Source organism: Geotrypetes seraphini, chromosome 15 (genome assembly GCF_902459505.1).
Source record: "Geotrypetes seraphini chromosome 15, aGeoSer1.1, whole genome shotgun sequence".
Classification (NCBI taxonomy): Eukaryota; Metazoa; Chordata; class Amphibia; order Gymnophiona; family Dermophiidae; genus Geotrypetes; species Geotrypetes seraphini.
The window spans coordinates 71,410,292-71,428,364 of record NC_047098.1 but is presented as its reverse complement, the minus strand read 5'-3'; the positions used below and the strand labels follow the sequence as shown (position 1 = coordinate 71,428,364).

The 18,073-nt window shown below is 44.3% G+C and overlaps 1 protein-coding gene across 5 annotated transcripts in view; it reads right to left on the bottom strand.

The window, feature by feature from the left end:
• The window catches only part of CUX1 (cut like homeobox 1), a 401,081-nt gene that overhangs the window by 273,264 nt on the left and 109,744 nt on the right, over positions 1 to 18,073 (bottom strand). For all 5 annotated transcript variants that reach the window (XM_033921595.1, XM_033921599.1, XM_033921597.1 and 2 more), the window contains exons 7-8: positions 17,237 to 17,313; positions 13,501 to 13,567 (exon numbers count right to left, since the gene is read on the bottom strand). In XM_033921595.1, the coding sequence (XP_033777486.1) occupies positions 13,501 to 13,567; positions 17,237 to 17,313 (144 nt within the window). The remainder of the gene's footprint in view (positions 1 to 13,500; positions 13,568 to 17,236; positions 17,314 to 18,073) is intronic.

Below are 18,073 nucleotides of genomic sequence, written 5' to 3'. Positions count from 1 at the left end.
ATTGAGCAGCAGCAGAAGGCTCAGCACAAGGCTGCCCATTCCCCACTCAGGTTAGGGTATGGCTTGCTGAGAGCTAGTCAAATAGAACAGAGCAAGCTGAGCAAAGGCAGTCTGGATCCAGCCGAGGAAGGAGACTCATGGCCAGGTGCTTCCATGTTCAAACAAGGGAATGAAATAGAGATGAAAGATCTGGATGATTCCCTACTGGCAAGCGTGCCTGATTGCCTACAAACAGAGGAAGCCATGGACATTACCTGGGAGCCTGAAGAAGTCAGCATGGAGGAAAGTTAAGTTTTCCTTTTTCTCTTTTTTTGGATGCATGTGGGACTTGTGCTGGCTGTGACAATGGGTGTGAGCATTTCCCAAGCTCACTCCAGAAGAATTCTTCAGTGTTTGAAGGACTGTGCACCATGTTTTGTTTTTCTTTTTCTTGCTAAAGAAAGTTTAGTTACTGATTGTTTCAGTGGGAGTTGTGGGGTCTGAATCCACAAAAGATCCTTGGGTTGGGATTGTGGGGCCATTCTCTAGCAGCTTTATTTAAGTGGATTCAACAACTCCCCACCCCCACCAGCTTGCCTAGTTTGGCAGGGGAAGCCTGTTTGAACTCAGGTCAACACAGTGTGCTTGCTAAGGCAAATTGACTTTTATAGCAGTGACAAAACTTACCAATTATTGCTTTCCTTGTGATGTGGAGGGACCTGGTGAGACTGTTAAATACTGACCCTGAGGAAAGGGCTGCTCAGACCAGGGCTGACTTAGTAACCAAGCCCTCTGAGCTATTTTGTGTTTGTTTCATCTTTTTGATTTGGATTTTTGAACAGTGGCTGCACTGTTGGACACAACGCCATTGTTAAATAAAGCTTTACTATTTTTGAGGAACTTTGTTATCCTGATTTTGTGTTTCCTGACATTATTACCACCAGCAGGGCCTTTCACCTTGAAAAGGCACGCCCGGAGTTGTGTTTTTGCGCACTACCCGGTAGCCCTACTGAGGACCCAGTACTGGGAGTGCGACAATGTATGAACCGAGGACCAAGTGGCAGCCTTGCAGATTTCTTCTATAGGAGTTGATCTGAGAAGACACCGCCATTGCTCGAACTCTGTGACCCGTGACTTGACTTCACTTCGAGACAGGATGCCCCAACTTATTTGGATCGAAGGAGATGAAAAGTTGTGGGGCTGTTTTGTGAGATTGAGTGCGTTGCAAGTAGAAAGCTAAGGCATGCTTGCAGTCCAAAGTATGGAGAGCCACTTCTCCAGGGTGAGAATGAGGCTTTGGAAAAAATACTGGAAGAACAATAGATTGATTGATGTGAAATTCTGACACAACTTTAAGCAAGAATTTGGGATGAGTACGGAGGACCACTTTGTCATGGTGGAAAACTATGAAAGGTGGATCCGCAACCAAAGCTTGTAACTCACTGACTCTTCGAGCAGACGTGAGGGCAATCAGGAAAACTACTTTCCAAGTAAGGTACTTGAGATGAGCCTTATCAATTGGTTCAAATGGAGGCTTCATCAATTGAGCCAAGCCAACATTGAGATCCCAGACCACTGGAGGTGGTTTGAGTGGTAGATGAACATTAAAAAGTCTTTTCATAAAGCGGGAAACCACAGGGTGGGCAGACAGAGGTTTCCCATCAAGAGGCTGATGAAAAGCAGCAATCGCACTGAGATGGACTCGGATAGATGTAGACTGGAGTCCAGATGTGATAAGTGAAGTAAATAATCCAAAACAGAAGCCAAAGAGGTAGACAGTGGCTCCATATGGCGAGTGAAACACCAAGCAGAAAATCTAGTCCATTTCTGGCCTTAACACTGCCTAGTAGACGGCTTTCTGGAAGCTACCAAAATATCCTGAACAGACTGAGAGAACTGTAGACAGTCTGTTAGGTTGAAAGGTACCAAGCTGTTAAGTGTAGAGACTGCAGGTTGGGATGTAGCAAGGACCCTTGACTCTGAGTCAGCAGAGAGGGAAAAACTGGTAGAAGCAGAGGTTCCCTGGTGCTGAGTTGAAGTAGAAGAGAGTACCACAGTTGTCTGGGCCACCGAGGAGCTATCAGAATCATGGTGGCATGTTCTGTCTTGAGTTTGACAAGAGTCTTGAGAATCAGAGTGAATGGAGGGAAGGCATAGAGAAACTGATCCATCCAATCCAGGAGGAAAGCATCTGCCTCGAGACACTGGGGAGAGTATATTCGAGAGCAGAACTGAGGCAGCTTGTTGTTGAGGGGGGAGGCAAAGAAGTCTATTTGAGGAGTTCCCCAGCGAGCAAACACCTGACGTAGAGGCGAGGAATTGAGTGTCCATTTGTGTGGCTGCAGAAGATGACTCAATTTGTCTGCCAGACAGTTGTGCTGACCTTGAACGTAGACAGCTCTGAGAGAGATGTTGTGATGGATTGCCCAATCCCACAGCTTCAGAGCTTCTTGACAAAGGGAGTGAAATCCCGTACCTCCCTATTTGTTGACATAGTACATGGCGACTTGGTTGTCCATCCGGACAAGGACTACCTGGTCGTGAAGGTGTTGAAAAGCTTTGAGAGCATTGAAAATTGCTCTGAGTTCCAACAGATTGATGTGACAAAGACGGTCTGCAGGAGACCAATGACCTTGGATACGGAGACCGTCTAGATGGTCTCCCCATGCGTAGGTTGACAAGTCTGTTGTGAGAACCATCTGATGAAGGAGAGTGTGGAACAGCAAACCTCTGCAAAGATTGGAAGAGAGCATCCACCAGTGGGGAGACTGCTTCAACAAAGGAGTTACTGTAATTTGTTGAGAAAGTGGATCGGTAGCTTGTTGCCACAGAGATGCTATAATCCACTGAGGTATGTGAAGGTGAAGTCTGGCAAAAGGTGTCATGTGAACTGTAGAAGCCATGTGACCGAGCAGAACCTTCATTTGTCTTGCTGAAATTGATGTGAGATGAGACACTTGATGGCAAAGGCGAATGAGGGTATCCCGACGTGGTGGAGAAACGCTCTGAGTTGGACAGTGTCCAGAGTGGCCCCAATGAACTGAAGAGACTGAGATGGGGTCAACTGGGATTTTGGAAAGTTGACTTCGAACCCTAGACATTGGAAGAACATAATAGTCTGTTGAGTCGCTGCAATAACCCCTTGTTGAGAGGGGGCCTTGATGAACCAGTCGTCCAGGTATGGAAAAACTTGAAGACCCTGGGTACGGAGGGCTGTAGCCACCACCACCAGACACTTCGTGAAGACTCTGGGGGATGAGGCGAGTCCGAAAGGAAGAACTCTGTATTGAAGATGAAGATTCCCCACCCGGAATTGTAGATATTTGCGAGAGGCTGGATGAATTGGGATATGAGTGTAAGCCTCTTTGAGATCCAGAGAGCATAGACAATCTCCCTGATCCATCAGGGAATATAAGGTTGGTAAAGAAAGCATCTGAAACTTCTCTTTGACTAGAAATTTGTTGAGGGCTCTGAGGTCCAGAATGGGTCACAAATCCCCCGTCTTCTTTGGGACTAGAAAATAACGGGAATAAAAGCCCATGTCCCATTGGTTTGAGGGAACTTCCTCGACAACTCGAAGGCGAAGAAGAGCCTGAGCTTCCTGAATAAGGGGAAGTTGTGACAAATTTGAAGGACACTCTCTTGGAGGGTGATCTGAAGGCACCTAAAGAAAGTGAAGTGAGTATCTCTCCCAAAGGATGGTGAGAACCCAGAGATCTGAGGTGATCATCTCCCACTGGTGATAAAAAAGGTGAAGACAACCTCCTATTGGCAGAAGAGAAGTCTGATGAAGGGAAGTTGATATGCTCAGACTTGGAATGTCAAAAAGACTGAGCTGGTTTAGCCGCAGCAGGAGTCTGAGCTTTCTGCTGTTGTTGCTGCTGTGGAGGCCTTCTAGGCGGAGGTCTAGAGAAAGCTGGCGTCGTTTTTTGAGCATAACGACGTGGTGGTTGTTTGTATGGCCAAGCAGGAGGAGTCTTAGGCTTCAGCCAAATAAGGGAAGCAAAAGAGCGCTCATGTTCAGAGAGACGCTTTGTAGAAGCTTCAATAGAATCATCAAAAAGTTCATTTCCCTGGCAAGGTAAGTTGGCTAGATGGTCTTGCAAATTGGGATCCATATCAAACAATGCGAAGCCAAGCTAGGCGATGCATGGCTACTGCAAAAGTAGAGACCCTGGAAGAAACCTCAAAGGCATCGTATGTGGCTTGCAGCATAAAGAGACGAAGTTGAGACAGAGTTCTGATAATCTGTTTGAATTCTGGAAGCCACTGCTCCTCAAGAGCCGGGTAGAACTTAGGCATCAATTTGAGAAAATAGTTAAAATAAGCAGTAAAAGTGTAGTTGTAATTTAGAATTCTGTTAGCCATCATGGAATTCTGCTATAGCCTGCGGCCAAACTTGTCCATGGTATGGCACTCTCTGCCTGGAGGGACCGCAGCGTAGAGCTTAGATGGTTGAGCTTTCTTTAAAGAAGATTCCATAACCAAGGACTGGTGAAACAACTGAGATTTCTCAAAGCCTTTGCAGGGTACTGTGCGATACCTGGATTCCAGCTTGGATGGAATGGCGGTAATGGAATAAGGAGTTTCCATATTCCTGAAGAAAGTTTGCTTCAATACTGGAGTCATAGTAAGCCTCAAGGTATCCTTGGGTGGATGAGGCAGCTCCATGTCGGCCAAGTATTCAGGAGTGTACTTGGAATCAGAGTGGAGATCCAGCTGAAGAGCTTTCCCCATGTCAAAGACAAATCTGGCAAAAGAGGCAGGCTTCGAGGTCGAGGCACTTTCAGGAGAAGGAGTGCGAAACTTAGGAACCACCGAATAGGAAGGAGAAGCCTCTCTGGAATACTGAGGAGGAGGCTCATAATCCAGGCGCACAGTGATTGAAGAAGCTCCACTACCTGCAACAGGAGGAGTTAGAGAGTGCTTGTGCTTCAAAGACCTCGATGGTGCAGTTCCCGGGGTTCGAGAAACAGAGTGGGTCGAGGCAGGAGGAGAAGGCTCCCTCGGAATCGGTCTCGATGGAGGAGTCTTCGATCTCGATGGACTGCAAGGAGAAGCAGCCGGTGTAATAGCCTTGTGAGACTTATGTTTAGATTTAGTAGAAGTCTCGGTAGCCTTTGATAAACGAGGCATAGATGACTCATTATCCGGATGAGGAGAGAGTTTCTGCTGTAGAAAAGTCTCCTGACTGAGCTTGGAAGTGAGATGCCTCGAATGCCTCGATCGAGGTGGAGGAGACTGTGTCTGAGAAGTAGGCGAAGAGTCACTGGATGAGAAACGTAGAAACTTCCGAGGATTGCCTCGAGGTGCTTCCACAGGGGTTCAGACTGCCGCTCTGGCTGGCTCGTAGGAAGCAGGGTCGAGGCCGGGGGGAGCTGAGCCACGACCGAGGAAATCTGAGTGGTCAGAATGGCTTTCAACATGTCCTCGAATATGGGCACTGAGACAAAAGAATCAGGTCTCGAAGGTGCAGCAGTGCGCTCCAAGGAGGGCGACCTCGAGGATGAGTATTCCCGATGCTTGGAGGCAAGCTTAGCTGGAGGTCTCTAAGAGGCTGGCCGGACCGTGGACATGGTCTGGGATGCCTGAGACTCTGGAGGCTTCTTAGGAGTGGTACCTGAAGAAGAGACAGGAGACTTACCCACCGAGGAAGACTTCTGAGGAACTGCCGACGAGGCCTTCGAGACTGGGGATGTCGAGGTCGAGGCCTTGGTGGAGGCAGATGGGGTGTCGGGGTTGAGGTCTTGGAAGTCGAGGCCGTCCCTGAAGCCGAGGTCGAGACCCTCTCAGCAGATGGTTCCATGGTGCCAAATAGTTGAAGAAGCTTGGCACATCATCTGCGAAGGGCTTGAGGTTGAAGGGTAGCACAGTGCGAACAGGCATCGGGGCAATGTTCAGGACCCAGGCAAGCAATACACCGACTATGAGGATCGGTTATTGAAATGGCCTTGCCGCACTGGCTACACTTTTTGAACCCGGTAAGAGGCCGGGACATAGAAAAAATAAAGGCTGATGTAACGAACGAGGTAAGCGGCCAGTCCTAGCCCTCGTGGAACATTTCTCTATGACAGACTCATTGACATTTTGTCATGATGTAAATGGATTATTCCAAGAGTTTGGTCAAAGTTATGGCCCTAATGAATGGTGCTTGTTCATTAATACATCAAAGCTAAGTCTATTCCTATTGGTCACGTCAATATGAAGGAAACATGAAAATTTGTAGCTCTTCTTAGATCATATTAAGTACAGTGAGTACAAGTGGCAAATTTGTGCTGATCTAAAGGTCATTGCATTGTTACTTGGTCTGCAGTTGGGCTACACAAAGTACTGCTGTTTTATCTGAGTGGAATAGCGAGACTGAGGATCCCATTACATCTTTAAAGACTGGCCACTTCGTAATAATTTGGATATTGTTGGAAGAAAAAAATATAATTCACCATCCTCTTTTCGATCCGAAACAAGTGCTACTGCCACCTCTTCACATAAAGCTAGGCCTTATGAAGATCTTTGTTAAGGCTATGAACAAGGAAGGTGAAGGATTTTGCCATTTATATGAAAAATTTCCTTTCATAAGTGCTCAGAAGTTAAAGGAAGGCATTTTTATGGGGCCACAAATAAGAGAATTGATTGATGGAAGGACTGATCAACACAGCCCTGACAAACTACCTAAATAAATTCCCAATACTACACAAATATAAATCAGGCTTCCACATACACCACAGCACTGAAACCACCCTAGCCTCCATTGTGGATCACATCTCCCACACACTTAGCACAGGGAACCAAGCACTAATACTCCAATTCGACCTGAGCAGTGCATTTGAGCTGATGGACCACGATATCTTATTCAGCTGCCTGGATGCTATCGGTATCACGGGCCAAGTACTAAACTGGTTCAAAGGTTTCCTGAAAAACCGATCCTACCAATTCGTCAGTGACCAAGCCTACTTGCAATCATGGACCAAACCCTGCGGAATCCCGCAAGGTTCACCTTTTTCTCCCACCCTTTTTAACCTATACATGGTCTCACTAGGCTCCTGAGAAAATTAAAGTGTCATGGGATAGGTGGCAAAGTTCAGTTGTGGATAAGGAATTGGTTATCGGATAGAAAACAGAGGGTAGGGTTAAATGGACATTTTTCTCAATGGAGGAGAGTAAACAGTGGAGTGCCGCAGGAAGATCTACATATGCATTCTATGTCTGCCCAAAACATAAATGCTGGAAATTAAGCACATGTTCTGTAGGACAAATGGCAGTAAGATGTCTTATTATGCTATATTCACCCCCCCCCCCCCCCAATGACATGTCCTCACCATCCCATCAGTCTCTCCCCCGCAAGAAGTCAACTCTCCTAACAGCTTTCCCCATTCCCCAGGACCAAAATGGTGCATGTTACCTGTTTTCAGATGGCTGACCACTAATGGTGCCATATTGGTTACAAGGCCAGGCAGGATGAGAGCACTTTACTACCAGGATCTCCTCCAGATAGGGCCCAGGGATGTAAAGAATGGGAGGGGGATTCCAAAGGGGATGCATTGCAGAGGGGAATCAGATTGGAAGGATAGTTTGGGGAGGTCTCTTCAAGGAGAGAGACTGACTCTAGAGGAGGGGGGGAGGTTTTTCTGGGAGTTTCCTGTGGTGAGAGGATGCCAATCAGGGGGACCTCTTATAAGGATAGTGATGGTAGGATTGGGGCTGATAGGGATGGTGACTTCATTGAGAGAATTGTGATTAGGAAGGGGCAAGGAATTGATAGTGACTTCTGATGAGGGGGTATGATAGAAATGAAGACTTCTGTGAAAGAGGAGATCAGATAAGGTGGTTTAGTAGCTCTTATTATCGTATGCTCTATGTGTAAGTTTGCAAGATAACTGGCATTTTACAACCTGTATAAGTGGCGACACATACATATAAGACCCTGTGCATTTTACCATATATTTTTTTGCCATTTTTTAAATGTAAAATTCATCCTACTCTCACAAGTAGCCAGAACCTAACCAACATGTGTAATCCTGGGAGTGAGACATCTCAGTTTTATTTGGGACCTATACATGCACACCTGCTATACAAAAATCATACCCTAAATATACATATACATGTAGTTACATAGAAACATAGAAAAATGACGGCAGAAAAGGGCTACAGCCCATCAAGTCTGCCCACTCTACTGACCCACCCCATTAAGTCTGAGTGCTGATGACTTAGTTCCTTAGCTCGACCCTCGTAGGGATCCCACGTGGATGTCCCATTTATTCTTAAAGTCGAGCACGCTGGTGGCCTTGATCACCTGCACCGGAAGTTTGTTCCAGTGATCCACCACCCTTTCTGTGAAGAAGTACTTCCTGGTGTCACCATTAAATTTCCCTCCTCTGAGTTTGAGCGGGTGCCCCCTTGTGACCGAGGGTCCTTTGGGAAAGAAGATGTCGTCTTCCACCTCGACACGTCCTGTGACGTATTTAAATGTCTCAATCATGTCACCCCTTTCCCTGCGCTCCTCTAGAGTATAGAGCTGCAATTTGCCCAGTCTTTCTTCGTATGAGAGACCCTTGAGTCCGGAGACCATTCTAGTGGCCATCCGCTGGACCGACTCGGCTTGAAGCACATCTTTACGGTAATGTGGCCTCCAGAATTGCACACAGTACTCCAGATGAGGTCTCACCATGGTTCTGTAAAGTAGCATTATGACTTCAGGCTTGTGGCTGACGAAGCTTCTCTTGATACATCCCATCATTTGCCTTGCCTTGGATGAGGCCTTCTCTACTTGTTTGGCAACCTTCTATAAATATTTTTAGATAAGAACATGTTTGGCAGTTACTTCTATAAATATTTTTAGATAAGAACATAAGAAATGTCTTCACTGGATCAGATCTTAGGTCCATCTAATCCGGCAACCCGCACACGTGGAGGCTAAGCTAGGTGTTCCCTGATGAAGACCTTGTTTACCCATTTGCAAGAAGGTGTGCATCCAACTTGCCCTTGAATTCTAGAATGGTGGTCTCCGTCACAACCTCCTCCAGGAGAGCATTCCAAGCGTCCACCACTCGCTGTGTAAAAAAGAACTTCCTGACATTTTTCCTGGGCCTGTTGCCCCTCAGTTTCAGTCCATGACCTCTTGTCTGAGTCACATTTGACAATGTGAATAGCGATGTTTCTTGCTCTATTTTGTTGAATTCTTTTAGTATTTTAAAAGTCTCTATCATATCCCCTCACAGTCTTCTCTTCTCGAGGGTGAACAATCCCAGTTATCCGAGGCGCTCTTTGTAGCTCAAATTCTCCATACTTTTTACTAGCTTCGTGGCTCGCCTTTGCACCCTCTCCAGCAGTGTTATATCCTTCTTTAGGTAGGGAGACCAGTTTTGGATACAGTATTCCAAGTGTGGTCTGACCATTGCTCTGTAAAGCGGCATTATGAAGTCCGCCGATCTACTCGTGATTCCCTTTTTTATCATGCTCAACATCCCGTTTGCTTTCTTTGCCGCCGCTGCACATTGAGCCGACGACCTCAGGGTCCTGTCTATCAGTACACCCAGGTCCTTTTCTTGTTCACTCTTGCCCAATGTTACACCTAACATTTTATATTCATGTTCCTTGTTTTTTCTACTCAGGTGCATCACTTTGCATTATTTCTATATTAAACTTCATCTGCCACTTTTCCGCCCAATTCTCTAGCTGGTTCAAATCTCTCTGGAGTTCTTCGCTATCCTTTTGTGACCCAACTGCCCGACATAGTTTTGTGTTATCTGCAAACTTGATTATATTACTTGTTGTTTCTTCTTCCAGGTCATTTATGAAGATACTGAATGAGATGGGCCCAAGAACCGAGCCCTGGGGCACACCGCTTGTTACCTTCTCCCAGTCCGAGAACTTCCCATTTATACCCACCCTCTGCATTCTGTTTTCCAGCCATTTTCCTATCCATCTTAGTATATCCCCTTCTATTCCATGGCTTTGTAGTCTCCTCAGAAGCCTTGCGTGTGGAACCTTGTTGAACGCTTTCTGGAAGTCCAAGTATATTATATCCATTAGTTCTCCGCTATTAATTTGTTTGTTCACCTTCTCAAAAAATTGAAGTAAATTCGTCAAACATGACTTCCCTTTCCTGAAGCCGCATTGACTAGCTCTCATCAGGTCATGATTATCCAGGTGTTGTACTATGCTATCCTTAATTAGTGCTTCAACCATATTCCCATGAACCGACGTAAGACTCACAGGTCTATAGTTGCCCGGTTCTCCTCTCGATCCTTTTTTGAAGATTGGGATGACATTCAATATCTTCCAGTCGTCTGGTATTTGCCCGGTTCTAATTGACATGTTAGCTAGGGATTGTAATAGTTCTCAGATTTCTACCTTAAGCTTCTTTAACACTCTCGGGTGAATTCCATCTGGTCCAGGGGATTTGTCACTTCTTAGTTTGTCAATCTGATAGTATATCTTGTCCAAATCCACATTCACAGGAGAAGATACAGCAGATGAAGTTGAAGCAAGAGCCGCTGCAAATGGCTAAGGTCTGATGAGGCTCTAGGTAGAAGCAGTAGGCGCAGAAGGAGTTTCTTCAAGCAAGTCTGTTTGCGAGGTGTCCGCATCCGGGCTCCGTCGATGACGTCGCCCATAAGTGAGAAAACCTGCCTGCTTGTCCTGGGATAAAGTGATGTAATTATAGGTAAACAACAAAACTTTTCCTTGATTTATTCATAAAACAAAAGATAGCTACAAAAATGTGTATTCTAACTGAGGAATAAATTACGACTCCCCCCTCATATCTTCCCACTTAGAGTGGCTCAAATCACACACAGGCTTATCACATCAGGTGCACGTGATTAGAACATCGTTACTCAGCATTTTGAAGGAGGTTTGCCCTATTTAAACTCAGACATTTAGTTTGGTGTGCTCATGACTGCTGTGGTGAGAGTGAACACCATGGTGAGATCAAAAGAGCTGTTTGAGGCCTTCAGAAAGAAGATTGTAGCAGCTTATAAGTCTGTTAAGGGATTTAAAAAGATCTCGAAAGAATTTGACATTAGCCATTCCACAGTCCGAAAAATAGTGTACAAGTGGAGGACTTTCCAAACAACTGTCAACATGCCCAAGGTCTGGCCATCCAAGCAAGTTGACACCCCAGAGCAGATTGCAAGATGCTAAAAGAAGTCTCCACGGGACCTACAGCAGGCTCTTGCTATTGTTGATGTGACAGTGCATGCCGCTACAATCAGAGAGAGACTGCACAAATTTAACTTGCATGGGAGGTGTGCTAGGAGGAAAACTTTGCTCTCTAAGAGAAACAACAAGGCCAGACTGAAGTTTGCCAGAGAGAACGTAGACAAACATCAGGACTTCTGGAATAGTGTTCTATGGACAGATGAGGATAAAATTGAATTACTTGGACACCAGAAAAGAGGACATGTTTGGCGTACACCAAATACAGCATTCCAGCAAAATAACCTCATACCTACTGTGAAGCATGGAGGTGGAAGTATCATGGTTTGGGGATGCTTTGCTGCAGCAGGACCTAGCCAGCTCACCATCATAGAATCCACCATGAATTCTACCGTGTATCAGAGGGTGCATGAGGAACATGAGAAACCATCTGTAAGAAAATTAAAGCTGAAGTGGAACTGGACCCTGCAACACGACTATGACCCAAAATATACCAGTAAATCCACCAAGGACTGGCTGAAAACTAAGAAATGGAGAGTCCTGGAGTTGCTGAGTCAAAGCCCTGATCTTAATCCCATTGAGATGCTGTGGGGTGATTTGAAACGGGCTATAAATGCAAGAAACCCCTCAAACATCTCACAGCTGAAAGAATTCTGCATTGAGGAGTGAGCCAATCTTTCCTCAGACCGATGTCGGAAACTGGTAGATGGCTACAAGAAGCGTCTCACTGCAGTTATTTCAGCCAAAGGGGGTAACATTAGCTATTAGGGTGTCCTAATTTATTCCTCAGTTAGAATACACATTTTGGTGGATATCTTTTGTTTCATGAGTAAATCAAGGAAAACTTTTGTTGTTTACCTGCAATTTCACCATTTTTTTCCCCCAGAGATAAATAAAAAAAAGATTTGACATTGATATGTGAACATTTCTTAAGAACTGAATATTTTTATTTATTTATTTATTTATTTATTTATTTAGATTTTTATCCCGTCCTCCCAGTAGCTCAGGACGGTTTACAATTGAACATACATAATGCGGAGTAACTAGACATATAAGTAGTACAACAGGTTTAGTGGTTGGATTTATAGTTTTTGGAGAGAATTAAATACAGGGGGATTGAGCAGAGAGAGAGAGGGGGGAAATACAGTAGTTTCATGTAAGGAAAGTTATAAGCGTATAGGTGCAATTTTTTAGTGGAAAGAGTAAGAGAGGGTAATACTGGAATTTCGGGAAGGAGATAGGAGAGTGGAGGGTGGGGCTTAAGGGGGGGAGAGACAGAGGGGATCTTTAATTGAAGAGGAGGGTCTTTACCGATTTACGGAATGCTAATAATGAGTTCTGTTGTCTAAGTTGGGGGGGACTATAGGTGCCACCTGCAGCCATAAGTGCTTTTGGGGTAGTACATAGGAGGGTATAATAGGTTTTGGGGGGGGCTCACACTAAATTATAAGGGAGTTATGGTGAGATATACAGCTGCCACCCTTTATGTGATGTTCACAGCAGTGCCTTCTAAGGTGTCCCTTTGTTTTGTCGGGTTGTCTATGTGGCCCCACCCACGTCCAAACGATTAGGACATTTTCAAAATGAATGGTTTTCTGTTCGAAAATGGGGTGGCCAAAACATCTAAGTAGATGATTTAAGAAATAAAATTATATTTGGATGTTCAGCAGTTTGCCATTCTTGTTCCTCCAACTTTGGAAGTTCAGCTGGAAACGTCCAAGTTGGACTTGAATGTTTTTTTTCAAAAATGCCCCTCCACATATTGATTCAATTTCAGGTGATCCTTTCGTTTATCTTAGGTTTTGAGGGAGATGTGTTGTTTAGTCACTTTGATAACAGTTTTTATAATTCCTCACTTAAATTCTGGTCACTTTATATTTTGTCTTTCACTGTGCTCCTTTTAATTTTCTTTTTAACAACACTTGTTATTTATAATTGATCTTTTGCTTACATCACCATTGTAACCTTTTTCTTTTCTACCTCCTTATTTCCAATCATATACCTCTGAGAGAAGAAGCAAATGTTTTAGATCAAGTAGAATACTTTCAAGATGCAATAAATTGTAAGATAGAGCAACATAAAAATAAATCCCGATTCAAAATTTCAAGGAAAAGAGAGGCAAGGAAGAAAGACTTCAAACTATCAGTCAAAGTGTGGAATAACATGTTCAATGCCAGTCTGCAAATAAGTCTGGGAACTTTCACCCAACTAAAGAAAGTGACTGCTCTTATCAAAAATAGCATATTTCTAGTTTAAATGATTTCCATGAAATCTCTATTGCAAATAATTTTGATCGGAGATAACATGAAAAAAAACAACAATCATATAAAGATAGCTTAAAGAAAAGAGCACTGTAAAACTTACTTTGCAGTAGTTTCTTCATCATATTTTGTTTTCAAGTCAAACAATTCTGTCTGAGTCTTTTCCAAGGCTGAAACCAAGACAAAAATTGAAAGCTTTATTTGGAGATAAGAAGGGCTCTTAATTGGTAGACAAACAAAGGCTGGAGATAGGGTTGAGGGGTTGGTGGTGGGTCCAGATCCAGGGCCAGGAGCAAACTTAGGGCCCGATTCGCTAACCTGCCCGATCATGACCAATCCGTGGCAGGCTGACCAATTCACGACGGGACAATATTCAAATGGGGGCAATCGGAGGAACACCTCCCCACCCCCACCAACTGTGATCCCGACGCATGCGCAGACCATCTTCTTTTCCTGTAGATGGTCTGAGCATGCGTTTGCTGTCCATGTTTTGTTTTACTTTTACTCGTGAGCCCGTGGTTTTAACCCGTGGGTTTAAAGCAGGTTAAAACCACAGGCTTGCGCTGCAGGGAAGGGAGACAGCGCAGGAGAGTATAGGGGCGGCAAAAAGGAAGGAGAATCAGGGCTGAGCAGGGCGGCAAAAAGACAGGAGAATTGGGACTGAGCAGGGCAGAGAGCAGAGTTTTTACACAAGTGACTGGTTCTCAGCAGTCGCTTGTTCTTCAATTGGCCAGCCCAGTTTGTGTGCCTGAATTTTGTCAGTGAAATCACGTCCTTCCTACTTTGCATGCCATTTCCCCTCATTTGCATGCACAGATCGGAATTGGATCGGCACAGAGGTTAGTGAATCGGGTGGGAGGAAAATCAGGTCACAAACTGATCGGTATACGATCGGTTTGCTTAGTGTATCTAGCCCTTACTCATATATGCACAATACTTGATTTGTAAATAAACAGGAAGCTGGTATGTACATATACTTGGATAATTCATATGTTGTAATTAACAACAAAAGTTAAACACCATCACCAACAATAGTACAAATTTGCAACACAATGAACTGGTGTGGTAACTGTGTTAAGTCTACTTTTTTAAGGTAATAAATAAAACAAAACAAAAAGGAATAAAGGTCAAGAGATAATGGTTGCTGCGGATGGGCAGACTAGATGGGCCATTTGGCCTTTATCTGCCATCATGTTTCTATGTCTGAAAGTCAAAGGAGTTGGAAAAGGAGTTAAGGCTATGCCTTTTGGTGTGGTAAGCTGCCAGCGTGTTGAAAAATTTGGTTAGCCATTCATTGACAGCATCTGGTGCAATTGCTAATGAACACCGGATCCACCCCCCCCAGCAAAGATTGCGGCAGGAGAGATGGCTCATCTCCCTTAGGCCCCTCCTGTGGCAGGTTGCTGGGGCCGCTGAGCTGATCGCAGCAGCCGCGATCAGCTCAGCGGCCCCTGTTTCGGCACTTATACCTGTTTAGACTTGGTCTAAGTCAAAACGTATATGTGCTGACTAGGTAACCTGCCTAAACCTTTGGTTATACCTGCAGTACGGCTATGTCTAGGTCAGCCCCCCTCCCGCCCTTTCCCCACCTCTAAAAATGCCTCTTTTCGCTCTATGTGTTTAGAGGCAGGGGAAAGGCCTAAGCTGGTTTTAGATAAGTCTAAAACCAGCTTTGGTTAAGGGTACTTGGACGATCAGGCTTTTTGATCGTCCAAGTACCCATTTAGGCCACTTTTTAGACATTTTTTTGTCTTGATTATGAGCCCCATAGTGTTTTACATAAATGCCAGAATTGAGGTACAGAGAAATAAAAAAAAGATATGATAGACAAAGGAGAAACTACTAAAATCCATAGCAAAGATTAAAAGTAGAATTAGGTTCTTTAATTCAAAGCGAGAACCAAATCTCCTTTGGACATTATAGCTTTGATCAAGTTAATATATAGTGTGGGGAGTGTTTTAGTATTATTCCAAAGGGTATGAAGGGCACAGGACTGGGGGGGAGGGATAAGGGAGGGAGAGATTTATGACGGGGATCGCGCGATATCGCGCGGTGTCGAAGAAGTAGGTGCCGACTGAGATGGAGCCGACGTCGGTGCCGGTGGTGCGGAATCAGACATCTCGGTGCCGAATAATAACTGCTGCTGTATCTGGCGGTTTTTAAGTATTCTCTTCTTTAAAGTCGCACAGCGGGAGCAGGTAGACGCTCGATGGTCAGGACCAAGACACTGCAGACACCAGTTGTGTGGGTCTGTCAGTGAAATTGGTCGAGCGCACCGCTGGCACTTTTTAAACCCGGGTTGAGGGGGCATGAAAGTGAATACGGCTTCTGCCAAATCGAAGGCCGAGGCCTCGATGATGGCAATAGGCCCTGCCGGGGCTAACCGAAAACTGAAGAAAAAATTAAGTTGTTTTTTTTTAAGAAAAGAAAAGAAACAACGGAAATAAAATTTCCAAAAGGGTTTACGCGAGCGGGAAGGCGATATTAAGTAGAAAAAAGAACTTTCAACAGCCGTTGAAAGAAACGCGTCTTCTTAGCTCCGCGGAAACTAAGAAACTGGGGACCGCGCGCCTCTGTCGAGCGGGAAGGCACTCGCGCGTGCGCGGTGCGGTCTACCAGAACTTTCCAAGTTCTTAGAGTGCAATCACTCTAAAATTGTCCGTACCGGGGCTCCGTCGGTACCGTCACCCATCAGTCAAGAATATGCTGCCTGCTTGTCCTGGGATAATAATTATTATACAATACCTCATTTTTGTTGGTTGGTTGCAGATCTACACTTTGAGAATGCTGATCACATCATTGTTTGTATTTTAGCGATTGTTTATAACATGGAAATGTTTCAATAAAAAGTTATTTGCTAAAAATTAGGCAGTATATTTGCACTTCAGATCAGGTATAAGTGTCTGTGTCTAAAATTTAGTAGGGTAATTTTATACCTCTATGTACCTTTCACAGCATAGACGTGCTGTGAAAATTGCCTCTCACATCTCTATATTTCTAATTATTATAAAAATATAAATTTATTTTAAAACTTGTAACGCACCTTGATTGTTTTTGTGAAATAAGATGAAACAATAATTTAAAAAAATAAAATAGCTACACTGAACACTAAAGCATTGACTCTCATTGTGGTTTGTAAGTTATGAATATAGCATGGACAGCGTTTCAACCTACAGAATAAGAGGCCAATGTGGGGGGAGGGTTCTTTTAAAAAAAAAAAAAACACCAGCTGCTTTGGCTGAAAAGCATCCGGATGTTTAGCATGGTGATAATATTCAGTATAAAAGCCTTTTTGCTGTTATAACTATATCTGGATAACTATCTGAATGTCAAACTGAAATCTCATCGCTAACAAGTTAAGTCCAGGAATTCCTTTTGTTCCACCCATAGCACAAGGGTGGTCCAATGATTTTCAGTGGCATAATCCAGCTAAAAGTTACTCAAAATCAATGATTAACCCTATTCAAAGACACTTATCCGCATTGACACATCAGTATTGAATAAGTATTGTGAATATCACTCTTCAAAAATACCAGATATAAAACTGCTAGATATTAAAATCCCAAACAAGAGACAGGAACTTTTTTTTTCTTTTTTAATCTGGGTTGGTAGGAAAGAAAGAAGAAAAGAACAAATCCACAAATTATGATTAATGCCTACAGAGCTGCCACCTCAAAGGCTTTTCTAAGGCCACTGGACAGAAGTTTCAGTTACTGTGTGACAAACCCTTCTGAAAGGAAACCAGAGAAAATTCTTGCAATTAAGTCATTTTGGATATAAGAAAAAAAGAGTAAAAAGACCAGAGAGTTGAAGGAGAAAGTAAAGGAAAAATAGCAAACCTGTCTGCAGAACTTGAATTTTGTGTTCAGCCTCTTCAAGCTTGGAAGCCATAGACATCTGCATCTCATGCAACTTTCTGAATAGAAAAGAAGCATAACAGTGAAAAAAAACCTGAATAGGACACCCTCCTTTAATTGTTAACTTCTCCTCAGTGCTAAAACTAGTGATAAACATAGGGCTAGATGCACTAAAAATATCGACTGGATTGCCGATTCTCGAGCAGTTTGCATTCAAAAGCTACCAATCAATCGCTCAATGAGAGATTGGCACATGCACAGAGCCCTAACAGCAGTAACAGGAGAAGCAGCCTCCTGTCATTGCAGTTAGGGCTTGCTTTTTTATTTTTTATTTTTTTTTTAAATGGCTCAGATGTTGTGTGTGTGTTACACATGCACAATCTGCCCCATTAAAAAAAAAGAAAAAAGCCCCCCACCCCAGCGCTGCCCTCTCCCCCAAACAAATCCCCTCCCCTTCCCCAAAAATAGGCAAGAGGGATGCCCACTCCCTCCTGCCAGGCAGAAAACCCCTGTGTCATGCCCTCCCTCCCGCACCAGGCCCCCAAGCCACTGTTCGCTCCCCCGAACACCTCCCCCAAATGGCAGGAGGGATACCCAATCCCTCCTGCCACCGGATTCTCCAACCCACCCCCACAAATCTCCCTGTACCTTATTTAAAAGTTGGAAGCAGGAAGCCAACTCTATGGCTCTTGCTTCAGGTCACCGGTCCTAATGACAGGGCCTTCCCCTCCCCGGTGCATCATGTGATGCATAGGTAGGGGCCAAAGACCCTGATTTGTTCAGATGCCTAAGGGACCTCCCTCAGTATCCTGGATACAG